Below are 20,079 nucleotides of genomic sequence, written 5' to 3' on the forward strand. Positions count from 1 at the left end.
AAGCTTGTCGACTTCTTGGCATACTTACATATGAAACTGTCAACTGAATGAACTAAGAAAAGCTATGAAAAATATTATTTAATTTGTAATAATAGATATTATTTAATTTGTAATAATAATATTTACAGAGAATACACATAGATGTATAATATCTCCACAAATGATAATTACAAAATATGGCAATTTTTCTACTTCATTTCAATAATGCCTTTCAAGGTACTTAAATGACCAATGTGACATATTTGGCACGTCTCAATTCAAACGCAATCCACGATGAAAATTTTTTATTTTAATGCCAGTAGTGAACTATATTTTATACCTTAACTATAGCTTGTTTATATGAAATCGCTAAAAAGTTATAGCTTTGCCCTTTAAGTGCAATTTCTACCGCGAACAACTCAAGGACATCAATACAATGTTCGAAGCGTGATGGCAGCCATTTTTAAATCGAAATATATAGTGTTTGTCCCCCCCGTTTATTGAGTTTAATGATTTAATATGGCGGCCAAGAGTGCCATATATGTCACAATGGGTATTAAAGAAAGAAAATAAATATTTTAAAACAAGGACGTTCCCATAATAGACATGTGACATATATGTCACCCCGGGTATTTAAGGGTTAATAATGAAAGTGAAAATATTTTGTTCAAATGTAATTGACATTTCAATGGTATATTTTTGTGGGACGCGGCACTATAGACTCTCTGCTGTTCACTTTGACAACCAAAGGAAGAAAGATTTTAATGGCGATCAATGACAATTATTGTCGATTAATGTCAATTGTCAAACAAACACTTGACATTATGAGCATTGCTTGCCATCTCAATTTGCAAATGTTTGACAAGTCGAACGTCCTGTCGCCGTCATCAATACACAGGAACTCGTTTGTGATGTTTTCCTGGAAAACATCAAAATTTAGCAGTACTGAAAGTTTGCGTTTTCTAAGTTGAAATCAACAAAACGTGAGAGAATGTAAAAGTTTTGAAATCATAATTGGAAACTCAAAGTTCGAAGGTAAGTTTAATTCAAGTAATATTTATATAAAAATGCCCTCGAGAAAATCCAGTTGCGAATTTGGAGATATAACAATTTTCATTTGTACATCTTTTGTAGTTTTTCATTCAGAAGCCATCAATGTTTAAATCTGGTAGGTCTTGCAAAACTTATAATTGATATTTGTTGATCATAACTTATATAATGTAAGCGTTCATCATTTAAGTCTATTACATTGATTTCATACATATGATTTCTACTTTTCACTATCTAGATGGACTGTGAAAGTGAAAGTAAAGTTATTGACATGGAAATGTGTAGATACTAAGGTGACTTAACTACCAAATCTAAACCAGTGGCATAGCCAAACTGAACTTGCTAGTTTAGTTGTGCTTTGTAAATTTAAGAATGTAATCAGTTATTTATATAGAAAACTTTGTTCTTATACTGAGTGAAGATCAAAATATTTACAAAGCACGACTAAGTCTATAATAATCATTTATGTAGCATGTTTTACTTTATTGCATTTCAAACCAATCATAAACCCTGATTATATTAAGGTAAATGGTTTTTTTCAACAACAACAACAACAAAAACAGTCCTTCTCAGGACTATACCAACCTGGACGATCTACATTTAGAAACATGTAACCTGATTATATTGTTAGATGTAGGCTCACATGATGAAAACAATAATCCTGTTTTAAGATTCTGATGTAAAATGGCTGAAGCATTTCCAAAGAAGGATGGTGTGCCATTCGCTCGTGAATATCAATTAGAGCTTCTTGATGCAGCAATAAAGCAGAATATCATAATTTGTCTTGGTACTGGTACAGGAAAAACTTTTATAAGCATTAAACTGATCGAGTATTGTTCTAGAAAAGATGACATACAACGACCTTTTTCTGAAGGAGCCAAGAGAACATTCTTCCTTGTCGAGAAGGGTATGTATGCACAATGTCTCAAAAAATGCCAATAATCTGATATTTATGTGGCACAATCAAACTTTCTGACCTGGAAATGCTTATAGAATTTTTGCTTTTCATACATATACATTTCAAAGGGGGGGGGGGAGAGTGGTGTGGGGGAAAACCACCAAAACTGCACAATTTTCTGCCAAAATTATTATCTGTATATTTAGAAAATTAAGTCAATTTATTATTTTTCCAATAAAAAAACAAAAAAACCAGATTTATTTATTCAAATCACATCTTTTTACTTGACTGTTGGAGGACGGATAATTAGGTGGGTTCATATTCATATAAGGATGGTGTAATCAGTAGAAAACAATGGATTTCAAAGTAATTGTATATATCATTTGTAATGAATGTTGTCCCCCCCCCCTCAATTATCAAATTTATTATGGCCATGTTATATATCTTTTTTTTTAAATTTATGTTAAGCTATGCATTAAATAATATTGTTGTGTTTTTATAGTTCCACTGGTCACGCAACAAGCAAAAGCCATTCGAGATTGCACTTCTTTAAAGGTAGAGGAATTTTGTGGTGAAATGGGTGTAGACTTTTGGGGAAAAGGAGATTGGTTGAAAAAGTTTGAAGAAAATCATGTTCTAGTTATGACAGCCCAAATATTCCTGGATCTTATTGAATTTGCTAAACTCGAATTATCTCAAGTGAACTTGCTGGTTTTTGACGAATGCCACCATGCTGATAAAAATCATCCTTTCAAAAAGATTATGAACTGTTTTGGCTGTGTTCCTTGCAAGGATCATCCTAAGATCTTAGGATTGACAGCATCAGTTGTTGGAAAGAAAGTGAAACCTAGTCAGATTATACATGAAATACGGAAATTGGAGTGTACAATGAGGAGTATCTGTAAGACTGCAAAGGATTCTTTTGTTGTAGAGAAATATGGAGCAAAACCAAAAGAATACATGAAGCGTTACTCATCTTCAACTGGGAAAAATGATCATGTTGCTCTTTACTTGGAACAAGAATTTTTGTCTGTTTTAAAACCTTTGGAAGAATTCCTTTGTGACATAAAAGTGGTTAAGGAGGTTACTGAGTCTGAGTTAGAAAAATCTATTGACCTTGCTAAAGGAGCATTACGTAATTGTATATCTGCCCTCGAGGAAGTTGGTGTTTGGGCAGCTCATGAAGTTTCATTGATGGTTATTGATGACTTAGGTTTGTGACAGCTTTATCGTCTTAATGTAGGAATAAAGGATTTATGAAAAATATACTTTGTAGCAAACTCAATAAATGTGGGAGGCACATATTCATATACACATGTTCTGCTGTATTAAGTTCCTCTGATATCAATTATTACAACATGCATCTATGAATTTGTGTCTCTTCCCCTCCCCCCCAATTAACGAGTTTGCTATGCCACTGCATTAAAAGCTTTCGTGATTCTATGTATTTTAACTTCTCTGCCACAGTTGGCCCCAAAATTTTTCAAGATGCAACATTTTTCACTAGCAAGAAAGCTTTTGTTGAAACTAAAGCTTTGAAATTTTATTTCTCCAAAATTTGGTTCAGTTTGGTTTCACAAATGTTACATCGCAATTATAAATATGGGGACGAGTTACTTACATAGTTCAGTGTAAACCACTATGTTCTTGTTTTGTATGTGTTTTTGTTTTTCTGGAACTTGCAAACTTTTTCTCGTTGTTTTCACTGGTAAAAAAGCTCACGCTTGCAAAAATTTCAGTGCCAGTTATGCCAGAGAACGTTAAAGTAACTACTTAGAATTTCTTACTCAACATGCATCTTATTTTAGAAACTTTTGCCAAGAGTATAATTTACACACCCTATTAAAAAGTAATAAAGAAACAACTGTCTGATTGCCACGTTATGTTTCTTTTAGTGAAACACTGTAAACGCATCAAAAACAGCTTGTCCCGAACCAAATTTGCATGTCTCATTCTTGAAGCAACCATCAGCATTCTGCAAGAGCTTTGTTTGCTGTATCAAGAGTTTTGCTTGGCCAATGTGCATGGAAACCAGATAATTATCTTAGAGTATTTAAAGCCAAAAGTCAAAGCTTTACTAGAATTATTGACAGAAGTCAAGCATGGTCAAGGTAGGAAAATGTAGAATTATAGAGATTGTGTAATATCATGTAACCATTTTTAGAGATTTTATGTCATTTGGTAAAACATTATTTTGCTCTTAAAGTGTTTTATTTTCTTATTATACAGACACGATTTGCTTTATCATATTCGTAGAAAAACGTTACACTGCCTGTGTTATCAGCAAACTTATCAATACACTAGCAGAATTGCAACCCAATGTTTATGATAAAATTTGTGCAGATTTCATCACCGGCCATGGGTCGTCTGATTTAATTGGAATGTCGTACACCGAGATGAATTTCAAGGAGCAGAATGAGAAATTGAAAAAGTTTCGCACAGGGGAAGTGAATGTACTTGTGGGGACAAGTGTGGTTGAGGAGGGGGTCGATGTTCCTAAGTGTAATCTTGTCGTTATGTTTGATTTTCCTCAAAACTACCGAGCTTTCGTACAGTCACGTGGCCGTGGCAGAGCGAAAAATGCAAAGTATTTTATGTTAGTTTCCGATGAGAAATTTGAAATGCGAAAGCAAGAACAAGAGGTCTGTTAGCCTGTTTTATACAATCTTGAGCATTAAAGTAAATAGTTTAAAGTCGGAAGTTCTTTCACATGTTTGTAGCTAGTGATTGTCCATATTAGCGTTGTCTTGAGAAGGACTGTTGGCGCAAAGAATGTGGAAATGTCAGTCAACAATAACACCAACAGTTATTAACAGGACTGCACTAACTTGGACGATTCACATCCTCAAACATGTATCTTTTTGAAGAGTTTATGTAGATGCTTCACCGATTGTATTCTATATAATTTTTTTTGTCCTTTGCTCCTCTCGAGCATTTTGTTCTTTTTTCCTAGATGTATCTTAAAGTGGATGAGTATTTATTAAAAATATGTCAACAAGAAGATCGTGATGAACCGACTGAGGAAGAGATTTTTGATGCTATGAATTTTGATCCTATTGAACCAGAAATGAGTGAGATAAATGCTCAACTGAATATGGGAAATAGCATTTCTCGACTATACAGGTGAATTATTCAATCAACCCGTATTGTATCCAATCAACTGATGTAGTGTCTAATCAACAGGTGTAGTGTATGTATCCCTGTTACCCTTTTCATATTACGACCATTTAACAAAAGGCCGATCACATCGGGCAACATAAGAACACTACGGAGTAATTAGAACGTCGCCTTAACTGTCAGTTAATTATTAATAGGTACTGTTCCAAACTGCCTTGTGATCGATTTACTAAATTGTCACCAAAGTTTTCCATTCGTGATATTCCTGACGGTAAATATCAATGTACATTAAAGATGCCTGGCAACAGTCACATCACTCACATAGTTACGGTAAGTACAACATTTTATAACTAGGGCTGCCGAAGGTAAAACATGATTTACTAACATGTAAATAATATATGTGAGATTGCATTGCCGTGGCAATTATTAGAATACGCAATTATAACCGAACACTATGTTCTCGAATAGCCATTGTGAATGTCCGATAGGTGTCTTGTTAATTATACTTAAACGTCATCTTGAAAATTATAATTTCTTTCTAGAAAAGAATTATTTAAAGTCACTACTCGATAATCTTTTTACTTGTTTTTTAGGGAGAGCCAATGTTAGGTAAGAAAGAAGCTCGACAAGCCGTTGCCCTAGAAGCGTGCAAATTACTGTATAAGCTTGGAGGTTTGGATGAGCATTTCCTACCGACAGCTGTCGAGAGTAGTTCCGAGAGTGAAACAGATGACGTCGATGGCAGTACAAAACATAAGACTGGAACTAAAAAAAATAAACGTTCTCATCCCATTAAGGTTTGTCAATAATTTCTTTTCAAGATGTCGAATGCTTTTCATTTGCTCTTCGACACTTTGATCATGGTAGACAGCAGCGATTTCTCTAATTAATCCTTACAATGCAAATCTTACGGCTCTCACTTGCTACAAAAAATTTCAAAGGATTTCCAAAGGAATGAATGATAAGAGGAGTGTGAATAACTATAATACCGTATTTATCGGTGATGTAAGAAACGTTGAATGTTAAAAGAATTGGGGAGGGTTAGTGACAAATACAGTGATCCTCCATTATGTGAAATGCGTTGAATATTTAAATAAAGGCGGGGGTTGAACAAGGAATATGTCGTTCGTCCTTGATGAGAAATGCGTTGCATGATGAAGGAGGAGAGTTATTTTCTTCTATATGTTAACTAAACTGATTGTGATGTGTTTTTATAGAGATCTTCTCAAGTGTATGAATCGAGGTTGATCGCAAATAACAAGTCTGTTTATGTTTATGAAATTATTATGTCGATGAAACAACCTGTTTATCATAAAGCGAAAAAATCTATCTGGGATCGAAAGAATGTTACTCTTGGAATAATAACTAGTCGAAAATTTCCACCTGAGGTAGTTTATTTTCACAATGTTTATTCTGCATGTAAATAATAAAAGTCTCGTTTATGTTTTTTCTTTATTTTTAGTTACCATCATTTCCTATATACAGTGATATTAGTGAGTTAACAATATCCATCAAATATCACCGCAAGGCTACGTTAACTAAGGAAAACCATGAACTCACTGATTGGTTTCATCGTTTCCTCTTTGAGAAAACACTGAAATTTTCTCTTCTTCCCACAAAACTTGGATGTCGTGTAGTCTTACTGAATCAAAAGTCGAACACAGGCCCCTCTCATATTGGCATCGACTTTGATGGAATGAGGTCGTTGCAAGAGAGGGAGTCAAATCGCCGGGAAAAGGATTCCTCTGACACTGATCTTTTGGATTCGCTTTTTAACGAAGTTGATTCCGTAGACAAATCAAATGATTTCATGGTTTTATCTCAAACAGACTTAACACCCCAAAGTCCGTTTCCTAATCTAGACAAGGCTTCAACATTCCAAGAACACCATGAAAAAAAACGCAATGTTGTTATTACTGATCCTTTCCAGAAACTTATTGAAGTGATCCATTTCATTCGAAAGATCGATCATCGGAAAAATGTTCACGGTAGCAACACCCGGTCAATGTTAGAAAAAAAGAAAAAGAAAAAATATAGGATATTTTTAATTCCAGAAATCTTAACTTGTCTACCCACTCCTCTGTCATTAGCTTTGCGCGCAGTTTTGCTACCTGTCATATTATACCGAGTGGATAGTCTCATTTTGATGCTTGAGCTTCGTAGTACTGTATACTCTGAGTTGCCGATATGTGAGGTCGGTTATTTGGAATCTCCACGAAAGAGAAAGAGAATTTCTTCAGAATCTTTATTTTCCGCTGGTGAATTGAAATCAAAGCTACCAGAATATTTCTCTGATCCTTATAGCGTCGATACTTTGCCAATACGTCTTATGCTGGAGGCCGTGACGTGTGCAAAGTCCGGGGAAGATTTTGACTTGGAACGGTTGGAAATGCTTGGAGATTCTTTCCTTAAAATGGCCGTTAGTATTCACGTCTACTGGCATAAAGATCACAAAGACGAGGGAAAATTGACGAAATATCGCGCACGGCAAATTTCAAACAAAAATTTATTTAAACTCGCTTGTGAAAAAGGTCTGCAGAAATACGTAAAATCTCGCACGATTACTAAAGAAACATGGCTGCCCCCCGGTTTTACAAGTCGGAAAGAAGAAAACAGCAATTCCTTTTCCGACGATGATATTATTGAAGAACAGATGATCTCGGATAAAAGTATTGCTGATAGTATGGAGGCGCTAATTGGGGCACATCTAGTCCATTGTGGATATATTGGGGCACTTCAATTTATGACTTGGTTAGGTGTTGAGGCTTTTTGTGAAAATAATGAGGAAAGTGATCAATTGACGAATGGGAATCGTAGAAAGTCGCCTGTACTTCAAAAACGTTCAAAGTATGCGAACTATCCCCTACCAAACCTTGAGATTCCTTTGGATGAAGAAAAAGTTCAGTATGAACACATACTATCACAACAGACGAAGGAAATGGCTTCTTTTGAAAAAAGTATTGGATATGCTTTCGAGAACAAGGTCCATATATGCTATTATGTGAAGGGAAGAGGCCATTTAAGTTCATGGCTTCAATTTCATTTCAAATTCTTTTTAAACTAGTTTTTCTTTCAACACGGCATCCAAGTCTTAGCAATTGATTTTTATTTTACATGTTTTCAGGTATTGTTACTGGAGGCGTTCACCCATCCAACATTTACAGATAACACAATCACTGGTTCATATCAACGTCTGGAATTTCTTGGCGATGCTGTTTTGGATTTCCTCATCACAACCCATATCTATAACGCGTGTCAGGCTAATCTCACTCCAGGTCAACTCACTGACTTGCGATCTGCGCTTGTCAATAACAATATCTTTGCTGCCATTGCTGTGGAGAATGATTATCATAAATTTGTCAAGGAATATTCACCTGTACTATTCAACTCCATTCGTCATTTTGTCCGGGGTCTCGAGGAATTTAAAAGTAACTTGTCCAATGAAGAGGTGATGAAATCTTATTTAAGATGTTGCAATGTCACATTTTTAAAGAACTCGTAATTTTTACTTCAGGTGATTCCTAATCCATTTGGCATCCAGGTCCCCAATGATATGGATGACGTGGAATGTATAGAAGCACCAAAACCTCTTGGAGATGTTTTTGAATCTGTTGCTGGAGCAATATTCTTGGACAGCGGTCTTGACGTACAAAGAGTCTGGAGCGTATGTCGTCCGATGATGAAAAAATATATCGGTGAGTGATAACTTTGTCACGGTTGCGCTCAATGGTTGCGCTCAATGGTTGCGCTCGATGGTTGCGCTCGATGGTTGCGCTCGATGGTTGCGCTCGATGGTTGCGCTCGATGGTTGCGCTCGATGGTTGCGCTCGATGGTTGCGCTCAATGGTTGCGCTCGAATTTCGCTTGAAATTAAAATGCATGTTTAATTTTTTTTCATTTAGACGAATATTCAAAAAATTTACCTAAGAATCCGATCAGACTTGTTAGAGAACATGATGAAAATGCAACTTTTAGGTAATTTGTTTATTGTATCTAGACGATAGGTAGATTTGTAGTTTGTCTCCGATTTTCTTTATCTATTTGTCAACAATATTTCTTATCTAAGAGTCAAACATACTCCTTACCTATCTGCTTACAATGGTCTTTACTATGGTTCCGTACCTATCTGTTTACCATGGTTCTTACCTGTTTGTTTACCATGGTCCTTACCTATCTGTTTACCATAGTTTTTGCTTATGTTACCATGGTTTGCTAAGATGGTATCTAGAGCAAAAGAAAGAAAAGTCTTTTCGTTCATGCTTATGTTACTTGTGTGAACCAACAATGTGAATGTGGACACTGCGATGAATTTTCATTACTTTAATATTTAGCTCTGCCAAAGTTAACAAAGATTCTGATAGAATTTCTTGCATTTTGACAATGAATGGAATTCAATACAAAGGAGTTGGAAGAAATAAGCACAACGCCAAACTTTCTGCTGCTTGGAAAGCTTTAAATACAACAGGAAACAAAAGAACGAATGGTAGCCAAGGTACTCAAGTAAATTAGCGTCGTATTTGGGCAAATTAGCAATTTTTAAAGAAATTTGAATTTTAAATTTGTATTTTAGAGATTAATTATAGAATTTGGGAAGATATAATATGTAATTAAGAATTTTAACGCGAAAACGAACAATACTACTGATTTTGCACGCTTACAATATAGAATTTAGAATTTAGTTTAGTTAATGATATTACCAAATTAGAAGCAGTTTCTGTCAACTAATTAATTAAAGCAATACTAGGTTATTATAAATAATTTTCGTTGTCTTCGTGTTGTTTTCTATTCAAAAAGTAAAGATTTTTTAAAATGACGACTCTTAATTGCAAGAAATGACAACTGGTTGAAATATCGAGTATAAAGAAATAACAAGTGATCTCTGAAATCATCGAAAAGAAGACTTCGAAACGACATCTTTTCAGCAACAGTGACGTTTGTACGTCAGTGTTCCAGTCTCCTGAATGCTAACCCCATATGGTTAACCCTTGCAAAACTACTTTGAATTGCTATAATAGCGTTGCTATTACGGCAAAGATTTTTTCTACATCCCTTTCTGTCTTCAATTATTTCAATATTGAGTTCTCTGATCAAACCTACCAAAATCTACAGTGACACGGCCACTGACATGAAAATAGAAATCAATGGAAACGGCTGACAGCTGGCATGACGTCTGTCGGGTCATCCTATGCGCGGGTGGAATTGCTATAAATGGTATTGAAGAGGAAGAGACAAGGCTCGCGAACAGGCTCCATTTCAGTCCAATGGCTAAATTTTAATTCGTAGACTGAACTTGAAAACGAGAACAGCTGGAACGGGATGTTGACAGCGTTCACCTGTCCCGCAGCTCGCGGAATATATAAAGAATTATTATGGTTGTATTGTTATAAAACACTTTAAATAAAAGATTAAAGGTCAGCTCATCAGACTGGGAAATGTTCACTTTGTTAAATATTCTTGTCTTTTGTCTTGTGCGATTTCATGTGGTTGCCGACTCCTCACTTCAGGTAAAATGTTTTCAAATGAGCCAAGCTTGTTGTCAACGTCACTACAAGTATCCAATAAAAGTATCTTGTTGAGTACTTAAAACGAGCTTTTTAAGTACTTTCTTTCAAATTACTTTTTTTGTTCGATACAGCGTAAACAATAAATGTCAGTTCATCTCAACAAATATTTATAATTTCTGTGACAGTCGAAGAAAATTTATCTCTGAGTTAAAATTGCATGAGAATGGCAGAATGATTCAACAGAGATCAACATATTATCTTTAATTTTTCATTTAATTATTTTTTTTATATGAAAAATCCCCGTCGAATCATCTTGTAAGTCAATCAACATTTATGTACTGTATTCATTGTGAGTAGTGCCATGTTTTTTCCTGAAATTTTTTTGATTTAAATTAATCTGGTGACAACTTAACCATGTTTGTCTTTGTCTTATCTTTCATAGTATATACACATATGACCAGTGCTGTAGAACTAAATTTATCACATGAGGGGCTCTCTTGATGTTTTTGTCAACAGTGCCCTTTTAAAATTACCCATTTCAAAGGTAGAAGGGGGGCTCCTCTCCCAAGTGCCCCCACTTCTACAGCACTGCATATGACCATGTCCATTTGTTTGTTTGCAACAATGGGTAATGTTGAGCTGTAGCAACAACTGTAGGTTTGACATTATGTAGATCTATATGTGACAACTTGTTCACTACAACATTTTTCAACTAACTACTGTTGTTAAAAAGACAATCTGTGGCACATTTTAGACTTTTCACCATATATGTGCTTCAAATACCCATATTATATTTTTCTTACTAATCATTGCAACATATACTTATTTTAGACTTAGCAAACATTGCTTATATATGTATAAGTTTTGTTTATTTAAGTTTTGTGGAGTGCTGTTATGGGAGATTATCTCTATGTGGTCATTATAGCCACTGTGTTTATTTATACTTAGTTATTAATTGTTCTGTCTGTTTATAATGAGGAATCTATAAAATAAAATAAGTAATATAATTTAATTTTTGCATTGTAATCCTTTCTTTTAAGGCATCTGTAATAAAGGCAAGGACACTATCTTCTACAAGATTGAAGAAATTAACAGAGAGTATTAATTATGAAGAATTCAATATTTTGCTTCAACCTATTTTAAAGAGTCGTGTTCCAGGCACTGTTGGTCATCATGCTGTTAAAGAGGTTTTATTTAGCTTCTCTGTTTATCTTATTTTTTGTTTATCCAAAGGGGAGTCAGTCTCGCTTTTGGAAGTGGTAATATATATATCTTAGAAAGCACCTCAGTGGTTGTTGGGTAAAAGAGTCTCCCCAGTAAAAATTTTGGCAGTACATCCCTGGGTTATCTTATTTTGGCCTACTGTACAATGTGTTTTGATTTGATATTTGTTTACTATAGTATCTCATCAAGTTTTTCACAGACCTGGGCTGGGAAGTCACACAAGATGAATTTGACAAAAATACTGTGATTGGACCAAAGCGTTTCACTAACATCGTCGTGACTGCCAACCCCAATGCCAAGAAATTTGTATTGTTAACAGCTCATTATGACAGTAAGTTGATGAAAGGAAATAAAGAATTTCTTGCAGCATCAGACTCAGCAGTTCCTATTGCCATGATGATGTTAATTGCCAAGAGTTTGGATTTGGATCAATTGAAAAAGGTGAGACTGCATAATGTTGGTCTCTTGTGATCATTTATTCTTTAGAAAAATGACTACAGTATTCAATTGGTTGTGATCATTTGTTCTATAGAAAAATGACTACAGTATTCAATTGGTATTCTTTGATGGAGAAGAAGCATTTGTACAGTGGACATCTGAAGATTCTCTCTATGGTTCTACTCATTTAGCTGAATTGTGGTCTCAACCTGATGGAAATAATATTAACCACCTTTCAAAAATTGTAAGTTTTATCTGTAGAAATAATGAAATACTGTATTTTCTTTAGTAGTACATTTGCATTTGCTTTATAATTCCATATCATTTACCAAGATATGTATTTGATTCTCAAGGAATTTTTTGTCCTGCTGGATCTTCTTGGTGAGAGAAATCCAAAATTTTACAGTGGCTTTCCTGCAACACATCGCTATTTTGAGCGTCTGCAGCACATTGGTTTGTAGAAGTACTTTTTTTATCAGCTATTCATACAGGAATAGTTGTAAATGGATAAATTATTAAATGTTATAAAATCTGGGCATTTTAATTATCAGAGAAACGGCTTCAAAAACAAGGCTCAATATCAAAAGAAAACTCATATTTTATTGGTGGACTTCAACCTTCGCCACTGGGAATACAGGATGATCATATTCCATTTATGGAAAAAGGTAAAAGTGGTTTGTACCATTTATTTTTGTCGTTTCCTCTGATACAATTTTCTCATTATCGTGTTGATTTTGAAGGAGTATCAATTCTTCATATAATCCCTCTACCTTTTCCTGGATGTTGGCACAAATTCTGTGATAATGGAAGCAATATTGATCGTCAAACTGTCCTCGATCTTCTTAAAATCTTTCACACATTTTTTAAAGAAATCATGCGAACCTAACATGGTCTACAAAAAATTTAATTTGTTTATGAATGCACTGTAATTAGTGTTATATTGGTTCATGATAGATTCTATGAAAGATGCAAATACATAATATATAATATATAATATATAATATATCATATTAATCACAACATGAAATTTGTATCCAGTGTCAAATCCAGAACACCTATTCGAGGGGATAATCATGTATTCAGCCATGCCTGACTGACTTCTTTGGAAATTACAATGGCTTTCAAAATAAATTAGCGTTCTTATTCAACCCTGCTTATAGCCTAAGTTTTACTGTTGTTGAATGAAATAACAATAGTTGTTTGTCTCAAATCTTGATTGTCATATCCGCCACTGAATAAATGAAACCTGGGAGCTAGACAGGTTAAACTAACACATTCATGTATGCAAATATTCTGCGGTTTCATTGGCTAATAAGATTTAAAGTCCTGCAATCGAACAGTAGATTGGCAATACTAATAAAAGTGGTTGAAGATGACTCGTGCCCGTGCCGTATCTGCCACGTGGTAAAGCCAGCCATCAAAGTCGATCTTGATGTGCACCGTTACAATGCTACTAACGGTTGTTGGCGCAGGCTTCAAAATTATTTATTAAAGTAAACGTTTATTGCTATGAGAAAACAACAACATGTTGACATTGTTTAAAATCTGAGGAGTTCTTGGCTATCTTTTGCTCTTTTGGCTTGAGCAGTGAGCAGCATCGGACAGTATTCTTTATTCCGGCGAGGGCAAATTATACAGTTAACGTGTAGTCTTCCGAACGATTTTAAAACGGAGTTCTCGAGGAAGCTTCATCCAAATTGTAAGTTTCACAATAAAACGTAATTTAAGTCACGTTGGAAGAGATTGAACGTTTAATTTGTCAGATTTTTGAAATCCGAAGCACTTCAATAAACCAAGCTAATTGCACCATTTCAACATGAGCTTTCATACTGATATTTATAAACTTCGAAAAACTGAAATTCTTTCTTGAATTCAAGGCCAGAATTCAAAGATGAACATCTTTATTACGCATTCCATTTTTTTATCCGTTTACTTACTCCCAACATTACTTAAAACTCCATTATTCATTTCCTTCTGGTTTTGCAACAAACTACAGTGTTTATAGTTTATAGTAATGCATGTATGCTAGCGAGTCTTGACAAAAGCGAGATTACGATTCATATTATAGACTTCCAGCATTTCTAATATAGTATTGTACAATTTTTTAAATCCAGTATTTGATTATTTATTAACCACTCTTTTTTCATATGAAGTGCATAAACAAATTCATTTGATTGAACATTAAGCAAAGAGCATATTTTTTCAAATCTCGAAAAATTGTGATGTATAAATATTAAATATGTAATTTTACTCAAACTATTTTCAGTAATCTACTTCATTTTGTAGCGGACCAACATACTTGATATACAACCCACAAGTACGCATTACGTACCTATTTTTGCATGTGTTGCAACTTTTATGCTTTCATAGTTGCGTGGCAAAAACATTATTACTGTTAAACTGTATGCAATTTATTGTCTTTTATTTTTGTTAAGCGTGGTAGTTGGTACGATGATGGCAACAAGAACACGCCACAAATACAAGGTGCATGGAGTGTTTGTGAAAAAAGAATATTTATGTCCTTTCAAGAATTGTTCAGCCACAAATGACAAGTGAACTTATGGTTACAGGGTATGGTACAATATTATATATTACGTCTTTTGCCATATCATAAAAAAATCACACAGTTTTTTCGTAAATGCCACAAATTGAAAGGTTCAGCTTTATACAAACGATAACTTTATTGTACTGATAAAGTGCTCATCTTTTCTGATTATTTCAACACAAATCTTGCAGAGCAATTTAAAACACAAGGTAGTTAATTTTGAGTTTAAAACTAGGCCATAAGAATATTTGCTGTTTTACTCGACGCTATTGTAAAGTCGTAAAATAACATGATGGGCGTCATGTATTTTCAAATCGTCTAAAACACAGTTTGGTTTATCCACACCTGGGCAAGTGTGGATAGATAAAGCGAAAAGTGTTTTAGACGAACCTTGTGGCTTCAGCCTCTCGCAATTTCTTAAATGGTAAAAAGCAGATAATAAAATGGCATGGTGTTTAACGCCAGCCTAGACGATTTTTATAATACCAACGTTAGTTGGTACAGTTATAGATTTACAGTTCACTTTTACTAACCTACCGCGAGAAATTTTTGTTGTGGAGTATTCCAAATAAATACTATTATTTTTTTCTGTAATACCATTGTGTAGTAGCAGAATAGTCGCCACGATTCAGGGTAAGACTAAAAGCTGATATCAAAGCTTTGGCATGTCGTTACGTCATCACAATTGAAAGTTAATTGAGGATGGGCAGGATCTTATGCAGATATATGAACTTTTCGTTTAAACGAAGGCTTTCTTTCCTGATTTGCTCTCCAAAGTCAAGAGACTTCAATGGAAAGTGTGGGGGAGTGGTAAATCATTTCTAAGAATCTCTTTAAACAGGAAGTTTGCTCTTACATTTCCTTTCTTTTAAGGAATCGTCGAGATATTTGTCACATGCCTCGTGATCAACTCCTTTATTTGAAGTGATGTTTGTCATCACATTGTCAGATATTTGAAACACATGACTTTATCTGTTCTAGATTTCACGCCCTTCAGAACATATTCTGACATTGAACTAAATGTAGCCAAATTCTTGGCTGCTGAAAAACAATACCATCAAATATTCGTCACAGGAACAATAATCCGAAAGAGGATTCAGTTGATTCACTGCTATGCTCCATTAAACCTTCCGCTTCCTTCTCGTTGTCTCAAAAAATTTCGACTTCAGAATTATTGAAAGCTTTGGGTTAGCTAGTAGTTTCAAAAAAAAAGCAAAAACCGCCACTTTTGACGTTTATAAATTCAATCTAAAAAGACAAAATTTAACTTTGTTTCTATAAAAATGATGCTGAGAGCAAGTACTTTTGAATAAGCAAATAAAACAATGTATGAAAATTTCACTGCATAGGCACTTTAAGAGCGAATGGTTTCTATGGTCTGATCTCGTGCAATACAAGCTATCCACAAAAACTATAATTAATAACATCGTCAGATTATGTGGTTTTGGTGACTGCGATATGTACAAAACGTTTTATTACATCTCATTATTCTATGGTACTACATTTTTTCTTCCATCTCACCAACACACTGGAAAATTTTCTATAATTTCTTTAATGTCTTCCAAATTACTCGTCTTCGTTATCAGGTCGAGATGAAAATCTCAAGATTCTTCGTTGACGTAAATCATCATTGCTAGACTCAAGGTTCTCCTTATTGGCGTTCTCTGCAATGATTGGTTCAGGCTTAGGTTGTGTTACATCAGATGTAGATGTTAGTACGTCATCTATTGTACCAGTCATACTCGGTCCAGGGATATCTGCAGTTGATGATACAAGGTTTTCGCCTTCAGGTGCAACATTACTGGCACTAGATGTTCCAGCTGTGCATTCAGCGTCTGGTGTAAAAGTGCTCCTAAAAACATGTTTCTTGTTGTGTTATTTTAGTGCCAATGAAAAGAAAATTTTGAAGTAAACTTACACTAAACTATTGTTATACAGGGGCCGGTTGCACGAAGCCAGGATAGCGTTATCCATTGGATAGCAAGTTTTTTTTAAACATTTATAAAACCTTTCAAAAAGAAAAAAAATATAAGATTACGAAATTTCTTTGTCGTCAGAAAAATATCAACACCTTTTTTTACAAGTTTAAAAATTTTTGCTATCCAATGGACAAAGTTTGAATATTGAATGCTCACGCAGAATTTCACTCCATCAAAACTTGAAAACAAACAGAACTTTGTTCGGTTGAAGTAAAGTATCAGCAAATATAACTGATGAATCAAGTTTTCAAGTTAACGTTCGTTACATGTTTGTAAATGTTGATCGTAATGCAATGCAACGCATAATTTAAATAGCGTAATTTTTGCTAACAAACTACTTACGGAGGTTTTCCAGTCACAACCTTTGAATATTGATTTAGCTGTGAAATCGCAGCATCAAGTAAAGAATGAATATTTTTCAAAACTGCAATACGGGCTTCAACATTTCTTCTTTCAACACCTTCCATCAATTGGAGTTCTTCCAGAGATAAACATGGATTAATGTTTGATGCATTCATGGGGTTTTGAAATCCTAACAAAGTAAAAAGTAAATTAGTAGATTCAAACTGCATTTTCTAACACTTGATAAATTAAGATTGCCAACTTACCAAGCATAGGAGGTAATATTGGAAATGGAGGGAGAAATGGTGGAAGAAAGCCTGGTACCTAAATAACAAAGGATGAATGTAATGAAATGTTACACCAATGCAAAAAATTGATGGAATAATGTACCATGTTTGGGAATGGTGACTGAGAACTAGATGAGGCAGATGAGGTGGGAACTTGACCTGGAGCAGCTGGTTGGGGAGCTTGTCCAGGTAATGGTGGTTGGGGAACCTGCCCAGGTGCAAATGGTGGTGGGAGAACTTGCCCAGGTGCAAATGGTGGTGGGGGAATTTGCCCAGCTGCAAATGGTGGTGGGGGAACTTGCCCAGCTGCAAATGGTGGTGGGGGAACTTGCCCAGCTGCAAATGGTGGTGGGGGAACTTGCCCAGGTGTAAATGGTGGAGCAGGTGGTGGGGGAACAGGAATACCAGCTTGGAGTGCAACAGGATGGGCACCTGGTGGAAAGAACCCCCTCGGAAACATGGGAAATGGAGGAGGCCCGCCACCTGCTTGAGGAGGTACTTCAACACCTGCAGGTGGTGCAGGTTGTGTCACACGAGGTGGTTGCAACACATCCATACGACATGTTGGACAGGTTTGCTGACGTTGAAACCATGAACGTAGACAGCTAACATGGAATATATGATTACAAGGTAACTTCTTTGCTTGACCAGTCATCTCTTCACGACAAATGATGCATACATTGTCTCCATTCGCAAGTTCTTCTGGTGTGGCATCAGGATAACTAAAAATAAACACATACACACAACGAATAAAAAATTCATCCTCCAAAAGATGTTTACAAAAGACAACCTACAGTGTGTTCATGTTGAGAATTGCTCTTCTGGACATAATCACATCACTCACAGATTTCTTGAATGACCTTAAGAATATAAATCAAGAACTATAACTATTTTTAAAAATATGTGTGGCAAAGAAAAGTTGTTCCTTACCGGAAGGTTAAGTACATTGGTCTGATAGCAAACAATGGAAATGTATGGACACGAACCATTATCAACATAAATATAATGTAAAGCAAGGATTTAATGAAACCTGAAATATTAGAATTTGACATGTTAAGAAAATATAATTTTAGATGCATTCACAAAACACAATTTCTCACCCATAATAAGCTCGCTGTATAAAATGCAAACAGCTTTATTTTCCCAAGGATTTGGACTTTGCAAATCAATTGTATGTAGAACATACTTCATAAACACGGCAACAACTATTGTCAACAATATGGCATACTACAAAATAAGAACACCCCCCTTCCATGAATGCAACATCCATAATTCCTAAAGCAAAGCATAACAAACACAAAGAATAATCACCTCAAAACCAAACACAAGTTGTGTTGAAGCTCCACTTGTGAGGATGCTGTGATAAGCTTTATGAATGAGCACAGAGTCTAGAGTTCCAAGTAAGGTCAGAAGACCTAAAAAATTATCATATAAATACATTGTTTTGATTACTTCCTTCACAACATACATATGTAGACTTTTATTTTCAGTAATAATTTCGAGTTCCACAAACATGCAAAATTAATCCTTAACCATAACCTTTTATCCTATGGTGTAAGTCATGGTCATCACATTATTGATGCAAAGATTGGATTAATGACTAGTTTTCCATGTTGTAGAACACAAAATTAACCATATTTTTACTTACTTAAGACTCGAAAATGAAAGAGAAAAGAAATCAAGGGACTTCTCTCCATCTTGTGGTAAAAAGAGAAATAGCTGTAGTTAAAGTGATGTACTGAGCATGTTCGGGGAGCACAAAATCATGACAGTTTGTATTTATCCTTACATATTCCACTCTATCCTCAGACAACCAGTGAAAACACTTGAGAAATAATAACATGGTGAACTGGGCAACAAAGAGAGGACTGAAGTTATCTCGAAACACTGTGAATGCCAGGCAAGTCTCTGTCACAGCATACCATGATCGTTCAATTAGATGCTATGGAAACAATGATAATGTCAACCTCAATTGAAAGTATGGCAGTATATGAAGGCATAAAGTCAGTGGCGGTTCTAGAGGAAGGCAGAGTATTTGATAAAGCTAATGATGTTCATACCTCAGTTTCAGCAGCTCGCAGTTGACCAAAAAACATTTTTCGAGACAGTTGTCCAAGAAGTAAAACAAACACGAAGGCTTGCAAATAGAGCACCTAAATTGTACCATCATGATTCAGTCGAAATCAAGTACGGTTTTTTTGTAGTTTTCAATCTTTTGTAAAATATCAACTGTAGCAAAAACAAACTTATCCGTGGCACATCGACGTACCGCTAAGCTTGGGTTGGACTTGGTAATGTAGACGACTGAAGGATAAAATTGCCTTTTTTGATGGTACGCATTCCCTAATACCAAACATGTCAGAACAATACTTCCAATACTTAATAACCAGCCTCGCATTTTGACAATATATCACAATGGTAATGGCTTATTCTTCTAAACGTTCAGTGGTAACTTGAGAACATTTTTATTTTACCAGAAAATGAGCGAAAATCAACAAAATACGTGGATGATTTCATGTAAAGTCGAATAAAATGTAAACACGTCGTACATCCGGGGATTTTACGAGTATATCCGAAATTCTACCGAACGTATTGCCTGTAAATTGTCAGGTTGACAAACGCGCCGTCCATGCCAATGGCACTTGATGCAAAAGAACACAAAAAATGCTATTGAAATGTTAAACATTTTAAATATTCAATGTTGAAAGGGTCTTAT

At 35.1% G+C, this 20,079-nt stretch overlaps 3 protein-coding genes across 4 annotated transcripts; 2 read left to right on the forward strand and 1 right to left on the reverse strand.

Annotated features, from left to right (window-relative positions):
• The first annotated feature begins 449 nt into the window (after positions 1–449).
• Positions 450–9,802, forward strand: LOC124442787 (endoribonuclease Dicer-like). Its single transcript, XM_046993280.1, has 16 exons — positions 450–1,014; positions 1,114–1,147; positions 1,268–1,322; positions 1,701–1,936; positions 2,430–3,140; positions 3,823–4,038; positions 4,157–4,569; positions 4,881–5,050; positions 5,242–5,374; positions 5,638–5,841; positions 6,262–6,432; positions 6,507–8,027; positions 8,169–8,492; positions 8,559–8,739; positions 8,947–9,019; positions 9,376–9,802. The coding sequence occupies exons 4-16, from the start codon at positions 1,714–1,716 to the stop codon at positions 9,551–9,553; spliced, it is 4,518 nt and encodes a 1,505-aa protein (XP_046849236.1). The 5' UTR covers positions 450–1,014; positions 1,114–1,147; positions 1,268–1,322; positions 1,701–1,713; the 3' UTR covers positions 9,554–9,802.
• Positions 9,803–10,251: 449 nt separating this feature from the next.
• On the forward strand, positions 10,252–13,237 carry LOC124442792 (glutaminyl-peptide cyclotransferase-like). The gene is made up of 7 exons (XM_046993289.1): positions 10,252–10,548; positions 11,589–11,735; positions 11,950–12,213; positions 12,305–12,454; positions 12,564–12,663; positions 12,762–12,875; positions 12,951–13,237. The coding sequence occupies exons 1-7, from the start codon at positions 10,477–10,479 to the stop codon at positions 13,094–13,096; spliced, it is 993 nt and encodes a 330-aa protein (XP_046849245.1). The 5' UTR covers positions 10,252–10,476; the 3' UTR covers positions 13,097–13,237.
• Positions 13,238–15,981: 2,744 nt separating this feature from the next.
• Positions 15,982–19,979, reverse strand: LOC124442789 (E3 ubiquitin-protein ligase synoviolin B-like). Of its 2 annotated transcripts, XM_046993284.1 has the most exons (13): positions 19,633–19,979; positions 19,424–19,516; positions 19,153–19,305; positions 19,012–19,060; positions 18,675–18,778; positions 18,464–18,590; positions 18,294–18,393; positions 18,158–18,223; positions 17,683–18,085; positions 17,467–17,625; positions 17,343–17,400; positions 17,077–17,266; positions 15,982–16,607 (listed from the first exon to the last, which is right to left on the reverse strand). In XM_046993284.1, the coding sequence occupies exons 1-13, from the start codon at positions 19,759–19,761 to the stop codon at positions 16,322–16,324; spliced, it is 1,917 nt and encodes a 638-aa protein (XP_046849240.1). In that variant the 5' UTR covers positions 19,762–19,979; the 3' UTR covers positions 15,982–16,321. The 2 variants fall into 2 exon arrangements, with proteins under 2 accessions (XP_046849240.1, XP_046849239.1); XM_046993283.1 differs by having other exon boundaries at positions 17,467–18,085.
• Positions 19,980–20,079: the final 100 nt, after the last annotated feature.

This window comes from Xenia sp. Carnegie-2017, unplaced genomic scaffold, assembly GCF_021976095.1.
Source record: "Xenia sp. Carnegie-2017 unplaced genomic scaffold, XeniaSp_v1 HiC_scaffold_20, whole genome shotgun sequence".
NCBI lineage: Eukaryota > Metazoa > Cnidaria > Anthozoa > Malacalcyonacea > Xeniidae > Xenia > Xenia sp. Carnegie-2017.